The sequence below is a fragment of the Spodoptera frugiperda genome, chromosome 23 (genome assembly GCF_023101765.2).
Source record: "Spodoptera frugiperda isolate SF20-4 chromosome 23, AGI-APGP_CSIRO_Sfru_2.0, whole genome shotgun sequence".
NCBI lineage: Eukaryota > Metazoa > Arthropoda > Insecta > Lepidoptera > Noctuidae > Spodoptera > Spodoptera frugiperda.
The window spans coordinates 11,446,299-11,466,511 of record NC_064234.1 but is presented as its reverse complement, the minus strand read 5'-3'; the positions used below and the strand labels follow the sequence as shown (position 1 = coordinate 11,466,511).

At 34.0% G+C, this 20,213-nt stretch overlaps 1 protein-coding gene across 1 annotated transcript in view; it reads left to right on the top strand.

The window, feature by feature from the left end:
• The window catches only part of LOC118266983 (nitric oxide synthase-like protein), a 127,714-nt gene that overhangs the window by 2,927 nt on the left and 104,574 nt on the right, over window positions 1-20,213 (top strand). The window contains exon 2 of the mRNA XM_050702904.1: window positions 14,900-15,199. Within this exon, the coding sequence (XP_050558861.1) occupies window positions 14,924-15,199 (276 nt within the window). The 5' untranslated portion in view covers window positions 14,900-14,923. The remainder of the gene's footprint in view (window positions 1-14,899; window positions 15,200-20,213) is intronic.

Here is a 20,213-nt window from a genome sequence, read left to right as displayed (position 1 = left end):
ACCAGTTTAAAGTTTTGCACACAATTGAAACCTGGTTGACATGGTAAAGTATGACGGTATTGCATCTCAGGAAATAATCTTCCTTGAAGTTTGTGCTGCCTTAGTATGCTTACGTTAATATAAAAATAGAGTAAGTTAAATCAGACTATTTTATGATGCCAAGGACAAATGATACCAGGGACAAAATATATACATATTTTTTAAATATTATAATAAAGGTTTCGAATTTCTTCACTAATAGGACTTACAATACAATTGGTGACTGGCGAAACTAATGTTACGTTAAAAATCTATGTGCACCATTATAATAGAACAGACCAATAATCCTTTTTGGCTTTCTTTATTACGTGAATCTTTATCACGTAAACATGCTTCACAGATGACAAAAGTAAAGCTCCTATATGGACCCAAAAAATAACAATAAGCATTTCGTCCATATTTAAAAACGAAACATTTTCTTATGAAATCGGTTCCGTAAATAATAAATATGAAACTTAAGCCCAGCAAGGGTATATGTAATATTTTTTTATCGTTGGAATCGTAATAGTGGGCGGTAAGCACTTTGAATAAATTGGTTATCAAAAAGCGTGTGGCTGGCCGGAATCCTGGCTCAGTATCTTTACTGATATTCTGTGCTGAAACAAATATTTACTTTAATGTTTTTGAAATACGATGCATTTTTGACTAATTGGATCTTTTTTGTAAAACCTGATTTAGGTTAAATGTAACTTTCCGACCTCTAAAAATTTGAAATCTCACTCGTTTTGTAGGTTAGCTAAGACAAATTTTATGGAATTTTTAGTCATTGAAAAAAATTTAAGATATTTTATCCTAAATTTTGATGGTATTGCTGATAATGGATTTCCTCGAAAAAACGAGTACATTGTATGAATTCCTTGAAACATATAATGTTATTTTCACTTGTATTGTACCTAAAAGTATTTCCGAGAAATTATTGAAAAAGTATTTAAACATTCCATACATAAGGTTTTAAAACATTACGCACGGACTGTAAATAAAATTCGCACAAAATTACAGCGAGCCTCACATTTCTGTGAAAGTTTTTGCAAGCAGTGTTGCGGAGCTGGGCTGATTACGGTTAAGAGAGAATATCCATTTATATATGAATTAAAATATTCTACATATAATAATATATAACTATTTATTAAACCAAAGAAATAATTACAGTGAAATAATGTGTAATCATCATTATGAACAGAACCTTCCCGCCCGTAATTCTGCTATCAAACCACGACCAATCTTATATATTATAATATAAGATTGATATAGTAATAAACTATTATAAAACCTGAAGAGTTTGTTTGTTTGACCATGCTAATCTCCGAAAATACTGGTCCGATTTTAATAATTCTTATTGTGTGGATAGTCCATTCATCGAGAAAGGTTATAAGCTATAAAACATCACGCTACGATCAATAGGAGTCGAGCAGAGCGGGTGAAACCGCGCCAGTGTCGCTAGTATTTAATATAGGTAATGTGTTTGCTACTAGCATGTGAAACTTAATCTGTTTAATCGTCGAGGATAAGATGTATACAGTTTGCATTCCCAGAAATGTAATGTTCGTACAAACGCATCCTTCCTAATCGCATTCATGCACAGCAAATAATCGCGTTTTCGTAAGCTGTGATACCTAAGCATCTAACATAATATTATATATTGTATCATATTATGTCTGTTACTTTTCAAAGGGTTGATTGCATCCAACCATATCTGGAGTGTATCTCACAGATATTTATTCCAATAATGAAGACCATAATATACTGAAGACATTTGAAATCTCCTCGTTAATTTTTAAGGTTTTAAAATTCATAAAACTCGACGACTAAAGGTTAATTCGTATTGATCAACCCTGACCACTGATCAACAATGCTAGTTTTTTTTTTAATGAAAATAGGCCTTTCCCCAGAAAGAGAGTAGTGGTTACTGAATAGTTGATACTTTCTAGGTATCGAAATCGTATCCGGAGCTACGGACTACCAAGCGAATTTACCGGGGCTCCGGCTCGAATAGAAGAAGTGTAAAAGGGGTGGTTTTTAGTCGGCAAGAGTCTGACACTCTCTCTCGCCTCGCCCAAGGCGGGAAAAATAATTTAATGATTTTTCTCTATTAAAAAAATAAGTATTGAAATCGTAGTTATCTTGAACCTCACTATTAAAACAATAAAACAATTCGTTATCAGAATAAAATCGAAACTCATCAAGTTATTAAACATGCAGCGTCGGTGTTCAGAATAATTGCATTTTCACCGAATTCTTTACGCATATAAAGTTTGGCATTGGCTATATATTATATTATATGTCTGTCGGTCCTCCCAGTGATTGGAGTTCATTATAATAATTTTATTTATTTACCGATATTTTCGTAATTAAATGCGACGTATATATTCTGAAGTAAATCCGGATTATACCGGATTATCGAACGTAATAAAAGGTTTACATTTACTTAAAATTCGTATTTTGAAAATGCACTCTCTTATTTTATTATTAAAGTTCCAATTTAAACAGCATTTTCTGGGATTTTGTGTGTGGTTCCTTTTCCTATCTCAGTTTTTCGTAAGCTGTAGCTCTGCAGTTGGAAATCTCTGAAATAGGATTGTGGAGTTGAAATTAGGGTCTTAAGTTTAGTTTTCAGGATGGTAAAGTAATATTCGTTAGTTACAGATACAACTCGTAATACTATCTATATAAATTTTTTGTAGTTAATATAGGATGGTCTTTGGCCACCATCTCACCTAACAATTATGTATGACTAGCTTTCTGTCAGCGACTTCTTACGCACAAATTGACTATTCCCCTTTTCCCGTTTCTGTGTAAATTTTGGGAGCTTCTTAGTACAGTCTTCAAGGAACATACATGCTAAGTTCCAGCTTCCTAGATCCAGTAGTTTCGGCTGTGTGTTGTCTGTCTGTTAGTCAGTCAGTCAGTCAGCTAGTTAGTTAGTCAGACTGACAGTTAGCCAGCCATTCAACCAGTTAGTTAGTAAGAAAGTCAGTCAATAACTCAGTCAGTCAATGTGTATAGGTACACATATTATGTTGTATATTCTGTCGGCCTTTGCGTTGTAGGTACAACAACTCAATTATTGTGGAGTTACGGAGTGTGGCTGCTGTTTGACATAAGTTTCCAACACGTTAACATTAACTAGTAACTTAACTGTAACACATTAACTAGTACCATAACTTAACCGGTTCAAATTAATTACAATACACATGCATTTCTCCTTACTTCTTTATAGAATAGTGTAAACATTGTTAGTAGATATAGCAGACCATTTTTATCTCTGCAGTTTTCAAATTATCCATGATTGATCTCCATATGTCCTTACTGCCTTTTTAAAAGACAGCCTCGTTGGCCGAGTGGAGCCAGTGCGACTGTCGGACAAGGGGTTTTGGGTTCGATTCCCGGGTCGGGCAAAGTATTACTTTTCGGTTTTTTGACAATTTCTCAGTAGTAGCACGGAGTCTGGAATAGTACCCAGTATATGAATTAGTGAAAAAGACAAATAGTACGTGTACATTGTATAGCGGCATTACGCACCGTAATGAATATCTCTGCCCACCCCTTCGGGGATAAAATGCGTGACGTTGACGTTGCATGATCTGTCTTTACAACCTTTTCAAAGTATACTATGGATGTATTTTGTCAAAGCATAACCTATATATTATTATTATAGGGACATATACATGCATACATAGTTATTGACATATGCACGAGTCAAAAGGAAATAAGGCAAATTCCCTTCGTATATCTGTTCAATATTTGTTCTGCCATCTTCGGTTCGTTTCCTAGTCAAGCGTTATTTTATTGAAACTTAAGTTATTGTACTGCTTTTTGTTTTTCTTCGATATCAAAAGAAACATCACGTATTCAGAGAGGGGTTAGGCAGAGGTACACAATTTTGATTCAGTTTTTGCCAGTTTTGTTATTAGTAGTTCTCTCATTTGTCAGATTTGATTCTGGTCGGGTATTTATACGTATACCTACGTATTTTTCTATATATCTAGTGTATGGTTTAGGTATATTACTGGGTAGGTAGAGTCCTTTATTACATCGGATTCATAATATAATAACTAACTAACTTTACCGGCGAAAATGGAGTTTTTTTACCTAATAATGTGTGGCCTAATTTGTTACCTCTGCCTACTCCTTTTCCATGTTATAAGTGATGAGTTGTACATAGTCAAAATAAAAGGAGTGAATAGTCTGAATTAAAAACAAACTACATATTCGTAGCTTCACTTACTTTAACAAAATTTTTATGTAGCATTGAATTGAATTAACGCAAATGAATTTAAAATTAAATTGTACTAGACCTTACACTTGTTATCAAAATCAATAATACTTTATAATAGTCTAGCCTAGATCAAGGTTCAAATCCATTATATCCATATCGTAATCTAATATTCAATGGAGTTAGCATTAATACTTTCACAAACGTTTCCATTGATATTATTTTCTCTATTGTTATTTTTATCGAGTTTTGTGAAGTTTTGTGTTAAATAAGTATTATTGATTGTCCTTCCGTATTATTATTTAATGTTTATGGTCTATGCTGTAACAATAAAAATTAGGTATCTTTTTTGTGGTAGGAAAATTCTTCAATGACTTCTCCTGCCCGTTCCTTTTCCTGCTTTTCGAGCCAGAACCCTGGTAACCCTTTGACTAGTCCTCAGCTCCGGAAATTAGGTACCCTTACACTTTGATTAGGTACATAATCGTCATGCTTCTTCTGTCGAAGTCTGGCTCGAAAATTGAGCACAAGACATTAGTAAATGCCCAAGAAATTTGTAGTTATACCTGCAATCGATATATGAGACATGAAACCGGTACATGGCTTTCAGCATTCGCATCTTTGCATACCCCTTTGGGAAATATAAGGCGTTTTATCTTGAAACGAAGATGCTATAGGAATTTTACGTTTCTTAACTTTGCAGATTACATTACTACACGTTATAAAATAAATGTCTGTGTGCATACATTTGAATTCTTTGACCTGTAATAATTACATCGACTTCAATACTCTTACTTTTCCTAGTATTAGGAATAATATTCCTATCTCATTTTCATTACAACATTTTACAAAGTCCTTATATGTTTTAGAAATCATAGCATCACGCCTTTCAAGCTACGAATGGGGTAGGCAGAGATGCACACATACAGTGTAACATGCATTTTTATATTTTTATATTAGTTCTCCACGTACTATTAGTTCGTGCCCTTGTCATAATTTTCTAGTCCGTGCCATTGTCAATAAGTCTAATTAATATGTATAGTACCTATGTTACACACTAAAATTAACCACAACTTTAATAATTACTACAAAAATACTTCCATATTAACATAATTTTATGTTATGTTACGGGTCTCATGTTATAGGGGGTGAATTTAAATGAAAAATTTTCATAAATCAAGAAATGGCATAAAGTAAGCTCCTGACAGTTATAGGAGTGGACTGAAGTGGGTTATTGCGACGATAGAAGCCAATGACCTAGAAACCTGGTACTATTTATATGTGTGAACCTAATATTAGGTACGTACGTAGGTACGTAGGTAAAGTCGCATGGGTTTCATGGGTAAATAGGTTCAGATCGATCGTTCACGGCCATATGGAAATTGACGGGTAGTTTGTAGCTTCTAAAATCTATTAAAATAGTTCTAAGACTAAGGCATTTCGCTTATTGATTTGTATCGTTGTGTATCATACTGATATTATAAATGTGAAAGTTTTTTTTTGTTTGGATGTTAATTGGTCAATCACGCTGAAACTATTGAACGGATTTTGATGAAATTTGGTATACAGACTATAAAAGCTAACTTGGGTGATAGAATACTTTTTGTCCCACGGGAAACGCGAGCGAAACCGCTGGTATAAGGTAGTTAATTTTATAATAAAACAAAGAAAGGTAATTCAGTGATTGATTATTGAAAATATTGCAATTTTCCATAACGAACGCGTAAGCAGTTAGATATTGGTTTCAATATGGTAAAAGGGTCTATTATCTACATGGCATTCATAACATAACTGGGAAATTGTATTTTGGTGTATGTTAAATGGATTTCCCTATTAACAAAACGAGTCCCATGGGGTTTGAAACATTAAATGCAAAATATGAAAAATGGTATAAACCTCATCAGGGAATAAAGAGCGTGATGATATGTATTGTAAAATATCAACAAATTCATGGCTTGTAATAAACCAGATACAGTTTACATATAAAATATCTTCCGTCGAAATATTTTGTCAATGAAAAAGCAATTCCAGTTCTGCGGTACGAGTTAATGACTCTTAAGGCATTTTACAAACGGAGAAATTTTAATATTAAGAAATAAATAATGAGTTTAACGATTTAATTTGTGCAAGAATTAAAGAAAAGCATACGAGTAATTAGAGAAGGAAACTTTCTAAAGATTTTTTTGTCCAGATCCCACAGAAAAAGTAGACAGTTCTTGTTCATTATTTTACGAACCATCGTTTCTAAAGCTAACTTTAAACATCCTACAACTAATCGTTTCGATTAATATTATCTGTCAGTCAGTCTATCATCAATAAAGAGTCACTTTGTCTTGCTATAAATCAAAACCAAGCCATACGCATCTAGAGTAATAAATAAAATTGAAAGATGAAAGAGTGTCTGTTTGTAATATTGAAATAACCGCTTTTTACTTCATTCATAATTATGGATACATACATACGATACATAGAACAAAATAACGTATTTTACAATTTTTGTCTATCTATCTGTTTCTGTATCTAAATTAACAGCAAATTTTTGAAATGACTGGACCGATTTTGACGGAACTTAGGCTATAATATTTTAGAAAAAAATATCATAATTATATAAAAAATAAAAATCCTAAATTCTGTCAGAAGTCATTATTCTACGCAGACGAAGTCGCGGGCAACAACTATATAGTTCAATATAAAGCCAATCACAAATTGAGCCTGTCAATACAACACAGCCACAAATCGCCACACGTCTGTAGCTCACCTAAAACAGAATCGAGAAACACAGCACCGTATATAATATTTGCCTTGCCAAAATTATTAATGCAGCAATTCTCTAAAGAAACCTGAGTGTTGTGTTTCAGAAGTCATTGTCAAGGGAGAGGTACCTTGTATTTAATATTCAACGCAAACTTGGTTAACGCGATGCACGGTTGATTAGTTCGCTCGGTAGCCGCAGGCTGAGATCCTATATTGCAGTACAAAGTTCAGGCTCGCCTAATGGAGATTATCTTGCGTGAATTCTGGCTAAGATATTAATGTTGTTAACGTTTGACCTCCTTGGTATGTTAGCGGTATTAAGTTAGTGGCAAAACGGTTGTTAATCTTAGTTATGTGAGTATATTTGTCTAGTATCTCTGCAGTGTGTCTGGAATTGTGATCGGTTTGTGGCAATATGTTGGTTTCTTACATGGTATACATAACGTGAAATGTTATATTAGATATTTCAGTTAACGTTTGTGTGCCTATCAAATGGCCGTTTTAAGAATAAAAGCAAGTATCATTTATAGCCCGCGACAAGATACCTAAATTCTCACGAGGCGAGTTGTTGATCTCAGTTTTTTTTACAGACACTAGGATTTTCTCCTTTATTGTGGGGCCTCCAGTAACTTTACTCACATAACGAATCACAATGCAAAACCGTTGTTTCACGTCGATTTTCTGCGACACCGTGTTATCACTCCGGTATCCTACTCAGCGTTACTACATGGCTTGAATAAAAATCACACTTTAATCGAATATGTTTTCAAAGCATCTCGTATCGCCGTTTTTCTAAAAATTCATCATACTGAATGCCATTTTATGTGTACAGATTGGTTGTAAAACATTTATACCGGGCTATAAAGTTCAGCAGATATTTTGTCATGTAAGACTTACGGAATTATAATATAAAACATCCGTTCTTTAACAAATTGCCTTAAATTTTTATGGTCATGCTTAAGCGTTATTTACCGTTGTAAAATACTGTTTGAGATATTTTTTGTAAAACGTTAGGTATGTAAAAATTTTGAACGTCTAAAATACTTACTGTTTATTTACGCCACATTACAATAATTTTCTAATGTCTCTTGGAGTCTTTGTTTGTCTGTTATGGACTCAAAAACTACTATACGGATTTTTGTGTAGTTTCAAAACGCGGATAGCTTGATTCTTGAGGAAATTTCCAGTACCTTTATTTACCGTAGCTAACACTTAGTTACTAACTTAGCTACAATTTCAAACCTAACCAGTGTATAAAGGTTACCTAGAGACTACAGAAACCGACAGAAAATAAAATAAATAACACTTCCAGTACTAACTGAGGCTATCACCATGTTTATATCTCTTTTACATTGGAACACACTTTGTATACACGGTCACTCATCAAGCTATACATAACCAGTATAAGCTGACCTGACCTGTGCGGGAAGTTGATACAAAGCGAGACCATGATAAACTGGTTATCCTAACTTGATGTGTATTGTAACCTTACAGTGCGCACGTACCAATCCCAATGATCCAGCGGTCGTTTATTATCCTCTTGTGTAGACGGGCTTTACCAGACACACGTGCTTCTAAAATATGCCTTATATTTATTTCAACGACCCCTTTTTCGGGGTTCCGATCCAACAACAAGGAGTCTTAATATAGTTTTGACTGACTGTCTGTCTGTCTTTTGTCTGACTGTTTGATTGTCAGTATAACTGTCTGACTGACTGTCTGATCTATCCGGTCGCAGTTAAGCTCAAAAAATATTAGTAGGTACTAAAAAGTTGTAATTTGACATGAGTGTTTAGGATAATCACGCCGACAAGGTGATAAAAAACTGCAAAAATATATTTTTGTAGGATGAGCTGCTCTTATAACTAAAATCATGATAATTTTTCATAGTAACTTCGTAGCGTGGCGTATCATTAGATATGAACAATTTTTACAAATACAAGGGTTGCGTGCCCTTTTTCGATTTAGTAAACCTTTCGCGTAACATACTAAACCTTAAACTTTAAAGTGTCAAAGGGAACACTTGTCCGCGAGTCTGACTCGCACTTGACCGGTGTTTGATTCTAGCATAACATAACATTACGGTGTTAAGTCCCCGGAAGGGTAAGCAGAGGTCCACATGTACAATGTAACACCCACTTCACACCAGTTATATTACGACTGGATAAGACTCGGTCACAGAAATTGAGTAAGATATGTGAGAATTAGGGAAAACCTCCCCTTTTTATATTTTTTTCAGGACATAATTAACTTGTGCGCATGATTCATCATCTTTGACATGTAATTTGGAAGTTTGTGATCGGTTTCCGTGAAGTGTATTTATGTTTGTATGTTGTTTAGTGATGTTATATAAGAATGTGAGTTTATTTCATTTCTCTAATTTGTAGGACGTAGGATTTTGTAGTATAAGTTATGAAAATAGTATATTTTAAGAATTGGTATGACAATTGTGTGTTGATCAAATAAGCGTAATAAAATAGATTTTCTATTAATTTATAGAATTTATGTTTATTATAGTAAAGTCATCTCAGCAGTTTTAAAATTATTATAATTTTTTTTAAATGTTTCAGCTCTATCCGCCTCTTTTTGTTTTTAGTCATTTACGGCGCATTCTCCTAAGTCTGAAAAGGTATTTTAACACATTTTGTATGGAGCTTATGTCAAAATTCTACCGCTGGTATTAAAATAGAGAAACTTTGTCCTAAGTCTAAAAAATACTATGCTGAAAACCACACCAAAATTGGTTCAGCCACACGCGAGATAATCGCGCACAAACATACATAAGTACATACAGGTAAAACTGAAACCTCCTTGTGTGAAGCAGGTAAAAAACTAAACTACCGTACACAATTTTTGTTATCTTAATTTAATTTCTTTCTGCGGTCCTGTATAGTTTGTTCGATCACAAGCTTGTTTTCATTCAATTTTTCAACTTATTCAAGCAATAGGGTAGATGACTAATTTTTATTTTAATGTCCGTCTTGTAGATTATTTTAAAACATCAGACACGTATTTTTTATTTTTTTCCAGAAACAGAAACTTTCGAAGATATATTGATTTGAAATATCGCGCGACATCACTTCTATGTGCGTTTTATACGTGAAAATTACGTATTTGCTTAAACTTTGATTCGTTTTATGTAAGTTTAATTATCTTTTGTGACGAAAAAAAATACGTGTCTAATATTTTTTCAAAACCTAACAGACGGACTATAATAATAGATTTTTAATTTTCATACCCCGTCACCATCCCTATTCTCATCTTTCATAGCCTTGATACTATATACTTTAATGAGTGAAAGTTTACGTGTCGAATGTTCCACATGTATCACACTAAAGTTGGAATATTCATGTTTATTTTTATTTTTTCTGTTTTACAAGCAAAACACGTACATAGTAACATATTCATGATCTTACTTTACGCAACCAGATATTATGTATTCATGTAGTACTCTGGTTATTATAACCTTTGCAAGTTTTAACATTAAATGTAAGAATTTTAATGTCATTAAAGTTGTTTTTCCCCTACATTTACATTATGAAAATGTTAGACGTCGTTTGTAAAGTTGCGAATATTTTTGACGAAAAACACAAATATATTTTTTCTAAGATTTTAGAAATCATCAAATCACGCAAATCACATAACTAGAAAGAAGTACTTGTGGACCATATATTTTTAACCGACTTCAAAAAAAGTAGTTTCTCAATTTGACCTATATGTATGTTTAAGCGCAATTATCATATTCATATGCATGAAACAGTGGTTATTTCAATATTACAAACACACACTGTAACAATTTTATTAATTAGTTTAGATGTGTATGGGTTGGTTTTGATTTATAGCAAGACAAAATGGCTATTATTTATTAGTCTAGACTAGACTAGGTTATTTAGTGATATAATGAAGCTAAAATGAAAACATTTAGCTAGTACAACTATTCTGTAAGCTATAATGAAACAAGTCAACTAGATCGCAACTATTCTGTACCATATCATTGGTTCGAAATAATCGACGACCAACTTGAAGGCGGTCTGTGATGGGTTGCGACTGCTGAGCTCAAATTGAAAGGTCGAATTGATAGTTACAGAATAGGGTAGCAGAAATCGATAACATGAACTGTAGTAGCCTTAGTACAAGTTAGTTTGTTGAACCACTCGTTCGGCGCTCTGATGGCCCACGTGAAAGAACCAACCAATGAGAACGCCGAACGCGCTCCCGTTTCGATCTCGTTTAACGTAGAGCAAACTTATACTAAGGGTTCTATTATAGTATTTGCTTTTCGAAATAATAAAACAATAATATAACTTTCTGATAAGCATTCTCATACATTTTATTACTACTTGAATTACAGTTGAAGATTTCCAGCCGATAAACCTCACGTACTTGTTTGATTTTATCATAGTTTCCTTCATATTATAGAACTGTTTTCATAAATCATGGAGTTATTGGCGTTTGATAATGTATTGATAGTTCAATGACTAAGTTATCAGGAAGAGATTTTATTCGTAACTAGGTACTGCCACTGCCGCGCGGTTTCACTTTCGCACGGTTATTGATCGTGATGTTTTATAACCTAACCTAATCTATAAAAAAAATATTATTCGAATCGGACTACCAGTGCCGGTGATACATTCAAACAAACAAACTATTCAGCTTTTTGTAATACTACTACATACTTATAATGATTTTCGGGCCAGGTAAAAAAATAAATATGCCGTGACATTATGTTAAATATGTTAAATTACCTGATAACCTAACATTACCTACGTAAGTTTCCCAAAGTGGTAGGCAAAAGAATTATAACCAAAAAACAGAAAATAATGAAAAACTTATATTAAAAGGGCAGCCCAAAATTTTAACCCACTTATAATGAAGTGTGTACTTCATTCACTCGTAATTTTAATTTCATCTCGAGTAATATAAATTAACTACCCCTTAAACTGGACGAATTAGTAAAAGCAGCAAACATTAATCTCAATTTTGTACCAGTTCGTATTTTCGCAAGACTTTTTACATCGGGACCGAGTGACGTTATCAGAAAATTCTTTGCTTTGTACAAACCCACGCACATGAAGCTACCCCTTACTTTATTTAACTTTCAACTTTAACATCTAGCAAATACAGTCGTAAATCTGTTGGAGATATTTGTCAGGCTGGGGTAGTTTGATTTGCTGGCCTGTACATAATATGTACGATAGAAAATTCTTGTTATTTGTGTCCTTTTTGATCGGTGACGCGAAAACTGTCATGGGTCAACCGAATATTGTTTTTTATACCGTATCGGAATTACTGTCTCGATTGGCGTCTGGTAGAAATCGGGAAATAACGCGTAAAGTTCTGTGTAGGACAGATTTTTATTGAACTTTTTGATTTCGAAATTCTTGTTTAAAGTCTAGGTTTAAATTGAAAAGTCAAAATTAAAATGGCTATTTGCGTACATTAATATGTCAATGATCTCTTGAATAGGAAGAATTTGTCTTAAAATGTATGAAATGTTCACTCATACATACATACAAAAATAAAATCATAATGTCCTTTGAATAGTGCGCTAGAGGTGAACTGATAACTGGCTGCGGACTGCTTAGCGGGTTACCGAGGCTCCGGCCGGAGCAGGAGTAAGAACGGAGTGGTTTTTATTCAGTAAAAGTCTGACAATTTCTCTTACCTCACCCAAGGAGGGAGAAGTCATTGAATGATTAAATCCCCCTCAAAAAAAGGCACAAACATGTTTCGTCAAGGGTGATTGTTAGACCCAATATAAGTAATAGCAAGCCTAAGTAACAAACCGAATGCAGTTTTATTGCTATAATTTTTCATAAGGAAAAATAAGCACTACATCATATTAACGAGCTCAAGGCCGCCAATAATCGCGCTCAGTATAATAACCCTTTAGCGAGAACACTAAATACCATCAATACATAGCAGAGATAACTGATTCGATGAAACTTGGACAAGATAACACAACTTCTCCATCGGCGCCGGCTCTTTGACGTAACTTTTTGAGCCTCCATTATAATGACAAACCTCATTGTTTTGTCCGACCGACGGACGAGAGTCTGCTGCCTCCGAAAACATTGGCTTGAATTTATTAATGTTTTATTTGTTTTTTTTTTTCACAATTTCCTTTTGTAAGGGGTTTAAAATGAAATCGTTGGGTAGGGGAAGTCAGTTTACTTTTTTTTTCGACGATTATGAAGATGTTTTGTTGGTAGCAAGAAATGTATTCCGGAGCTGCGGACTACCTAGCGGGTTTACCGGGGCTCCGGCTCGACAAACAGGAGTAGGAACGGGGTGGTTTTTAGTCAGTAAGAGTCTGACACTCCTTCTCGCCTCGCCCAGGGCGTAAGAAGTCAGTGGATGATTGTCCCCCTTAAAAAAAAGCAAGAAATGTAATAGCCGATTTGTCTTTCATTTGCATTCAAATGTTTAGTTCAACATGAAACAGTCTCAGTGAGAATTTCGCTAAACATTGAATACTGTAACTAAATATCCTAGTACTTGGGTAAACTTAGTACTAAGTGCAAGAACTTGAAGACTTGACTTGTTGATTCATAAGTTGTTCAGCTCAGCCAAGTAACGAAGTTGAACATTAAAATATCGTAACACTCTGTTACACCGGTTTAATGCCGTTTCATACAAGTTTGTTTAATTAACTACGGAATATAGAAGTAGGGAGATGAAGTTCAGAGTTATCGTTCTGTTTACATAATGTTAAACGAAAGAACTATCTTAGTTTACCTTTATGGTAGTCCTAATTTTGAATCTTGAGTTGAATAAATAAAGAGTTGTGTAGTTTTGCGAAAAGCTGCATTTACTGCGTGTTTTTGGTTCAATTTATTTTAAGGGATCTCAGTCAAACTCAAAGTAAAATCATTTATTCCAATATTTATTTCAGTTCAAAGTCAGTGACTTAGGCCTAGAGGCAATACAGACTTCCAGAAGTTAAGTAATACATTCTTATTTTCATTAATGTAGTAAAAAGAAAACAACATAATAAACTAATAATTTATTTATTTATTTAATCTTTAATGTACACAATAGAATTAAACAATGGTACATAAGGCGAACTTAATGCCATATGGCATTCTCTACCAGTCAACCTTAGGGTTTAAAGAGTCTAAGTCTAATCTTACAACCTCCAGTAATAATCTTACACCAACACTAGTAGCATACGTCATTAGAGAACCACAAATGTATAGGTAGGAGCCAAAGACAAGTTGCCTTAGGGAGCTGGCTCCGGAATCTAAGTGACAGTATCGCACTCGTGACGTCATTGTTCTACACGTCGACCCCGTTCGAACACGCCGCGAACGCCGAGAGCTTATTTAGGAAAGTTACGAGTGTATCGTGAAATATGTGCATGGCATTAGTAATTATAGCTGCTGTGCTTATGTCAGATACATGGATATTCATTTGTTAGGTATAGGGAGGCTGCTTTGATTTCATGTATCTATTTGTTTGTTACTTCAAAGAATTGTACCAAAATTTATTTAGCGATTTAGGCACATACAACACATGTAAACATAATAATATTTTGTAATCAAAATATTGCTAACTAGCTAACCGGCAAACTTCGTGCCGCCTCCAACATATTTTTCTCACTAAAAGACCAAAATTAGCCATAGCGGTTAGCCTTTTTCGAGTTTTGGCGAGACTAACGAACATAAATTCACTTTATATTATAAGAGATAATATGATATTGATCTATGAGAGAGAGAGAGAGATCGTAATAATTTTAATTCAACATTAAATAAACAATGTTATCATTTGACTTTATAACTCTTAACTTGAAAAGATGAATTTTCATTCACAATCAATATAAAAGTACCTAAATAAAAACAATAATTACACTAAAATGTGCAACCAAATAAACATAACCTAAACACCTTACAGAAAAGACCAGCCGACGAATCAAACATGATGTCCCAGCATCTAACGAGCATGTTTGAGCAGCTCGGTAACTTCAAGAACAACTTGTCACAAAATAGTAAGGCAGTGAAAGAGAAAGAGACAAAAACGAGTGCCAATCACGTGGGAGCTGGTGGAGGGAGTGCTGGGAATGCTATCGCCACCCCGGCTGGAAGAATAGGGGTGCCATTGTTACCACCGGCTTTGAAGAAACCCTGCAAGCTTCGCAACATTGTCTCCAAAGCAGAGTCGTATGATACGCTCTACTCCAACTGCCCTCTGGTGGTAAGTACTAGAATTAAAGTTGTGACGTCATTTGGTTATACTGTACATTTGTACACTGTAGATAAAGGTTTATGTGTTTCGTATTTACGTGGTTTTCGGTGTTTGGCTTGACACTTTACAGACAGATTGTGACCGCGATCTAGGTATGATTTAGCGAGTGAGTCAGGATCTGGCATTATCTTAACAGGCCTGAAAAAACATTGTGTTAGTTTAAATATTACTTTAAATATTCGTTCAAAGATCTGCAAGCGGGTATCATTAAAAATACGTGTTCGCAAGACCACGTCTTTAAAAACTATTTTATGTTACCAAAACATCAAACTAAACTACTTTCGATTCACAAAGGTAATTGAAGCACTATCTAACTATATAGGCAATTTTAATATCTTCAATCATATCGAACTGTGTCTAAACTTAGACATATTGATTTGTGTGTTGTGCAGCTTTGTGTTTACATGACTGGTTCTAATCTGAACTATTGCTTGTTATGACGAAATATACCTACCTACTATACAATAGGGATGATGACGGGGTATGAAAGTTAAAAATCTATTTAGTCCGTCAGTTAGGTAACGGAAAAATTTTATACACGTATTTTTTATTTTTTCAATACTTAGATGAAACGAATCAAAGATTACGAGTGGAAGCAAATACGTTATTTTTATGTATAAAACGTACCTAATGACGTTACGCGATATTTTAAATCAATATAATCTACGACAGTATTTGCTTCCGTAAGAAAATAAAAAATATGTGTCTAATTTTTAGAATAAACTACAAGACGGACACAAATTAGTCATCTACTTATTTATTAGAATTGTTGGTCAAAATTGGGATTCATTGTGATATAGCTTCTGATAAAGCTATACTTGACTTCTTGCAACGTTCATGGCCAATCAGAATGAGTAGTTACTGTTACGTTGATAGACAGACTGTGTCGGTAAGTTTGTTTTGTGATAACCACAGTAATCGGGCCGAAACAACGGTTGTGATTTAAAACACTCGTCGATTATGAGTACTAATGATAATGCGTTTACTTATTATTGAGAGTTCAGGGAAAACCCTAAATTTCTCTTTTACTAAATCGTATGCATTCTTGTTATAACAACGAAGTGGCTAAACAAAACAGTTTTCAGAAAAAAAACACATTGAAAATTCTGTGGACAAAAATATCTTTTGTGGACAAACCCGCATGACGTTTTTGTGTATTATATTGCACACAAAGACTGAAAAAAAAACGAATAGAACAGAAACAAAAGGGGATGTGACGAAAATCTTCGCACAGGTACATTTTAATTAAGACGTCATAATTAGAAGAAATTTCGGATACAAAGAGACAGAAGTTACTCGAGTTCTTTTATTACAATTCTCGCCTTACATTCACAGTGTTAATGAACTTTCAATTAAGTAATAAAGTCGTTTAGAACTTAACAAATTAATTAAGAATAAACTCCGCTTTTAATTTAATCAAAACTTAAAACACCATCGTTTTAATAGAAGTGTTTCAAATATTGCAAAGTCCACGGAGTTTGCGCCCCATTTAGTTAAGTACGGGGTTACTGAAGACAGTAGGGGTTTCATAAAGTATACCTTTGCAATTAAGATGTTATTTTATTAAATAAAGATTTCAAAGTTTGTGTCATAAGATGACCGTATTGACCACATTAAGTATATATATTATTTATAGGTAATTTGTTCACTTCACTTGTTATTTCTTGACTAAAAAATACAAAGAGGTTCTTTTTGATCAGCGAAAATATAACACAAATGGTGTGCCGTAACACAGAACTGCAATAACATTTTTATTATATTAGCTAGATCAGTCATGAGCACAACCCATTTTTACTTAATTTGTATTTTGTATCAGAACCATTTATGATTTCTACTCCCATATTAATAAAACTTCAAACTCAAACCATCTACAAAGCCCCGCTACAAACCGAAAAAACGACAAAAATCCGCGCGGATTTTGCAGCAAAATCCTTAAATAAAGGTCTACAGCACGTCCACAGGCCAATAAAACCGCGTCTATCCTGAAGTTAGGTGTCACAGGAGGATCGGAAAATGGTCCCAAACCCCCTGGACAAGGTTGTAAAACCCGGGGAATAGATTGGAAGTCAGTTTTTTCCCCTTTCCGATAGTCCGCGATACGTGTTTTGTATAGACGGAATATTTAAGTGCCGTCAAAAGATTTGTGCGCCCTTTGTAAAGGGGCATCGGGATTGTATGGGGCTTGGGTAGAAAGATAAAATGTACTTCATATTTCGAGGTAGAACTTGTTTCTAGTAGTTGGAGTTGGTTTTGCGAATTGTATTTCGGTGGACTTTTATTGAATATTGTTTTTGTGGAATTAAAATAAATAGTAAACATTTTACAAAGTAAATAATTTTAATAGTAGTTAGTGTGCAATTAGTGCAACGAATATTTGTAAAATAAAATAGAACAAATCGATATACAAAACGATTCAGTGCCAACAGTGTACAGTTACAAAGACTATAAACTTTTTTTTTATAAAAAGAAGTAAGAAGCAATCTTAAGTTTTGGCACAACCACATAATAATTTTAGTTCGTATTCGTCCAGTGGCGATTTTGCTAATTTATTTTATGCCTTAATGTTTCTGCAGTGTTATTTCAAGACCTTGATTTTTATTAGTTTTTTTTTGGCGTAGCTTTAAAGGATTGAATAATAATAATAAGCAGTAATCTTGACTACTTGTCGTCTAACTCGATAATTCTTAAATACTTAAAGAAAATATATTTCTTTTACTCAACTTTGGCTCGTGCTATTTTAGAACCCCACTAAGATGGGAGAAACATAAAAGGTTCAAGAAATATTAATAATAAAGACTGAATATTAAATAGACTCACCACCTATTACATGGGACTTACAATATAAATTGTGAAAAGTGGGTGTACATTGCATAGTGGCATTACGTGTCATAATGGACACTTCTGCTTACCCCTTCGGCGATAATAAAAGGCGTGTCTGAACATTAAAATAAAAGTAGATAAACATTACAATAAGGGAAAAGTCAACAAACTTCCACAGAAAAAGTCTTTATGTAACGTATACAGCCAGTTCCACAGAAACGAAAAAAATTTAATCAACGTCCAAAACTAATCCTTGTCACACCTCTAGTTTTCTTTAAAACTTTTTATTAGAACTTTTCACAATAGACACCTTTCTTCCCAGTTAGACTAAGTTCCATTGTCAGACATTTCCTTTCATCCAATACTCAGGCTGGCTGGCGCAGGATTATTTGCGGTGATAATAAGCCAGCGTTACACTGTTAGATAACACATTGTTGGGGTTGTCAGGGCCGAATTTGGGTTATAACGGGCCGTAGTAGAGAGAGGGAAAGTTCGAATTTTCTGTATTTTCTGTTTGAAAAATTACTCTTTTTACAATCTGATAGTCTCTACTGTAGATTCTGGGTTACAGGAGTTGAAGTGGTTTGGAAGAATATGGCAGGCTTGTCCTATTTAAAAATAAAATATCTCATAGTCTCAAGGTCTTAGGTTGTGTAAATTAATTGTGTGAACTCGAAATAATATAGAATCTTGAGTTTTGTTCTTTTTTCTAGTTTATAGGTTTTTCCTAGGTTATAGTTGTGTCGTAACATAATTATGTTACATGTTGTTTTAGTTAGTTAGCTGAAAATGTCCTCTTCTCCTTCAGATAATAATTAAAACTCCCAAGTTCGTGCCATTAGACCGCATAGGCTGCCATGGCTAGTTCGCCTCTGGGCATTATAAAGCTAAGGTTTTACACGAGTCGAGTATTATTCTAGCAGATATACGCTATTGTGTTTTTGGCTTTATATTGAGAAGTGACGCTGATATAAGATTTATAAGTTGTTTATATAACATAACACGATATAAGCCTGTGTATTTCACAAATAAAAGTATGTAACTACGACGAGTTAACCGCTAAAGATCAAGACTAAATTATCCAGACTGTGATTGCAAATTGAAAGTCTAATAACACCTATATTCTTTTTCCAATTGAGATGGGGAGATGTGTCTATGTTTATACCGAGCAAATTAAATGTAGTTTCTTATAATACCTTGCTTAACACAAGAATTGCATACACACCCACTAAACCCACGAAAGTTATACTTTCCGATTAGTAAACAAAATAAATAAATCAAACGCAAAAAAATAAATAAAAAATAAATCTAAATACCAATAAAATGTACCTTCAACATGACACGAGACTGACATAAATAGCTACTAGGAATGTCATAAGGAAATTGAAATCGAGCAACGAAAGTTACAATCCCCTCATTGAAGGATCGAATGAAAGGGAGGAAAAGAGTCCTCTTTCTCCTCGTCCGAACCTCCTTGGTTTCACAAAGGTCCGCCAAATCTCCTTGTAATTAAAACTGTTCACATGAATGACCCTTATTGTTTGTTTGGACCCCAAAATGCTCTTCATTATGAATTATGAAAAAAATGGTGTGACAATAGCTCAGTAGAAGTGGATTTTTATTTTATTTAACGTGTCTTGGAATATTGTCACACTAGTATAATAAACTTGAAAAGTTTGTTTGGATGTTTGAATGTTTGAAAGATTGTCCATCACTGAAACTACTGAACGGATTTTGATGAAATTTGGTATACAGACAGAGTATGCGCTGATTTTTGGTGATATGATACTTTTCATCCCAACGCGGGCGAAGCGTGCCAAAACCTAGTTGATTATAATTATGAAATTAGACTCAGAATAGGCTGAGAAGCCTGTCTATGCAAGTTATAAACTTTGAGTTAACTAAACAGATAATGCAGACTTTTGCTTCTAAGTCAAAAGGTATGCTCGATTTAATCATCTGGTCATCTGGAGCTGAAAACTTCTACTTTGATCACTGTTCAACTAGCCCAATGCAGTCGAGTGTAATATAGGCTGGCCATTCTGAGATATTTTCTGTGTTTTTCTTTATGGGAATCTTTATTTATTGTTAACCTTTCCGGCTTAATATTACCTCGTAGTAGGCATTACAGATATATTTCAGG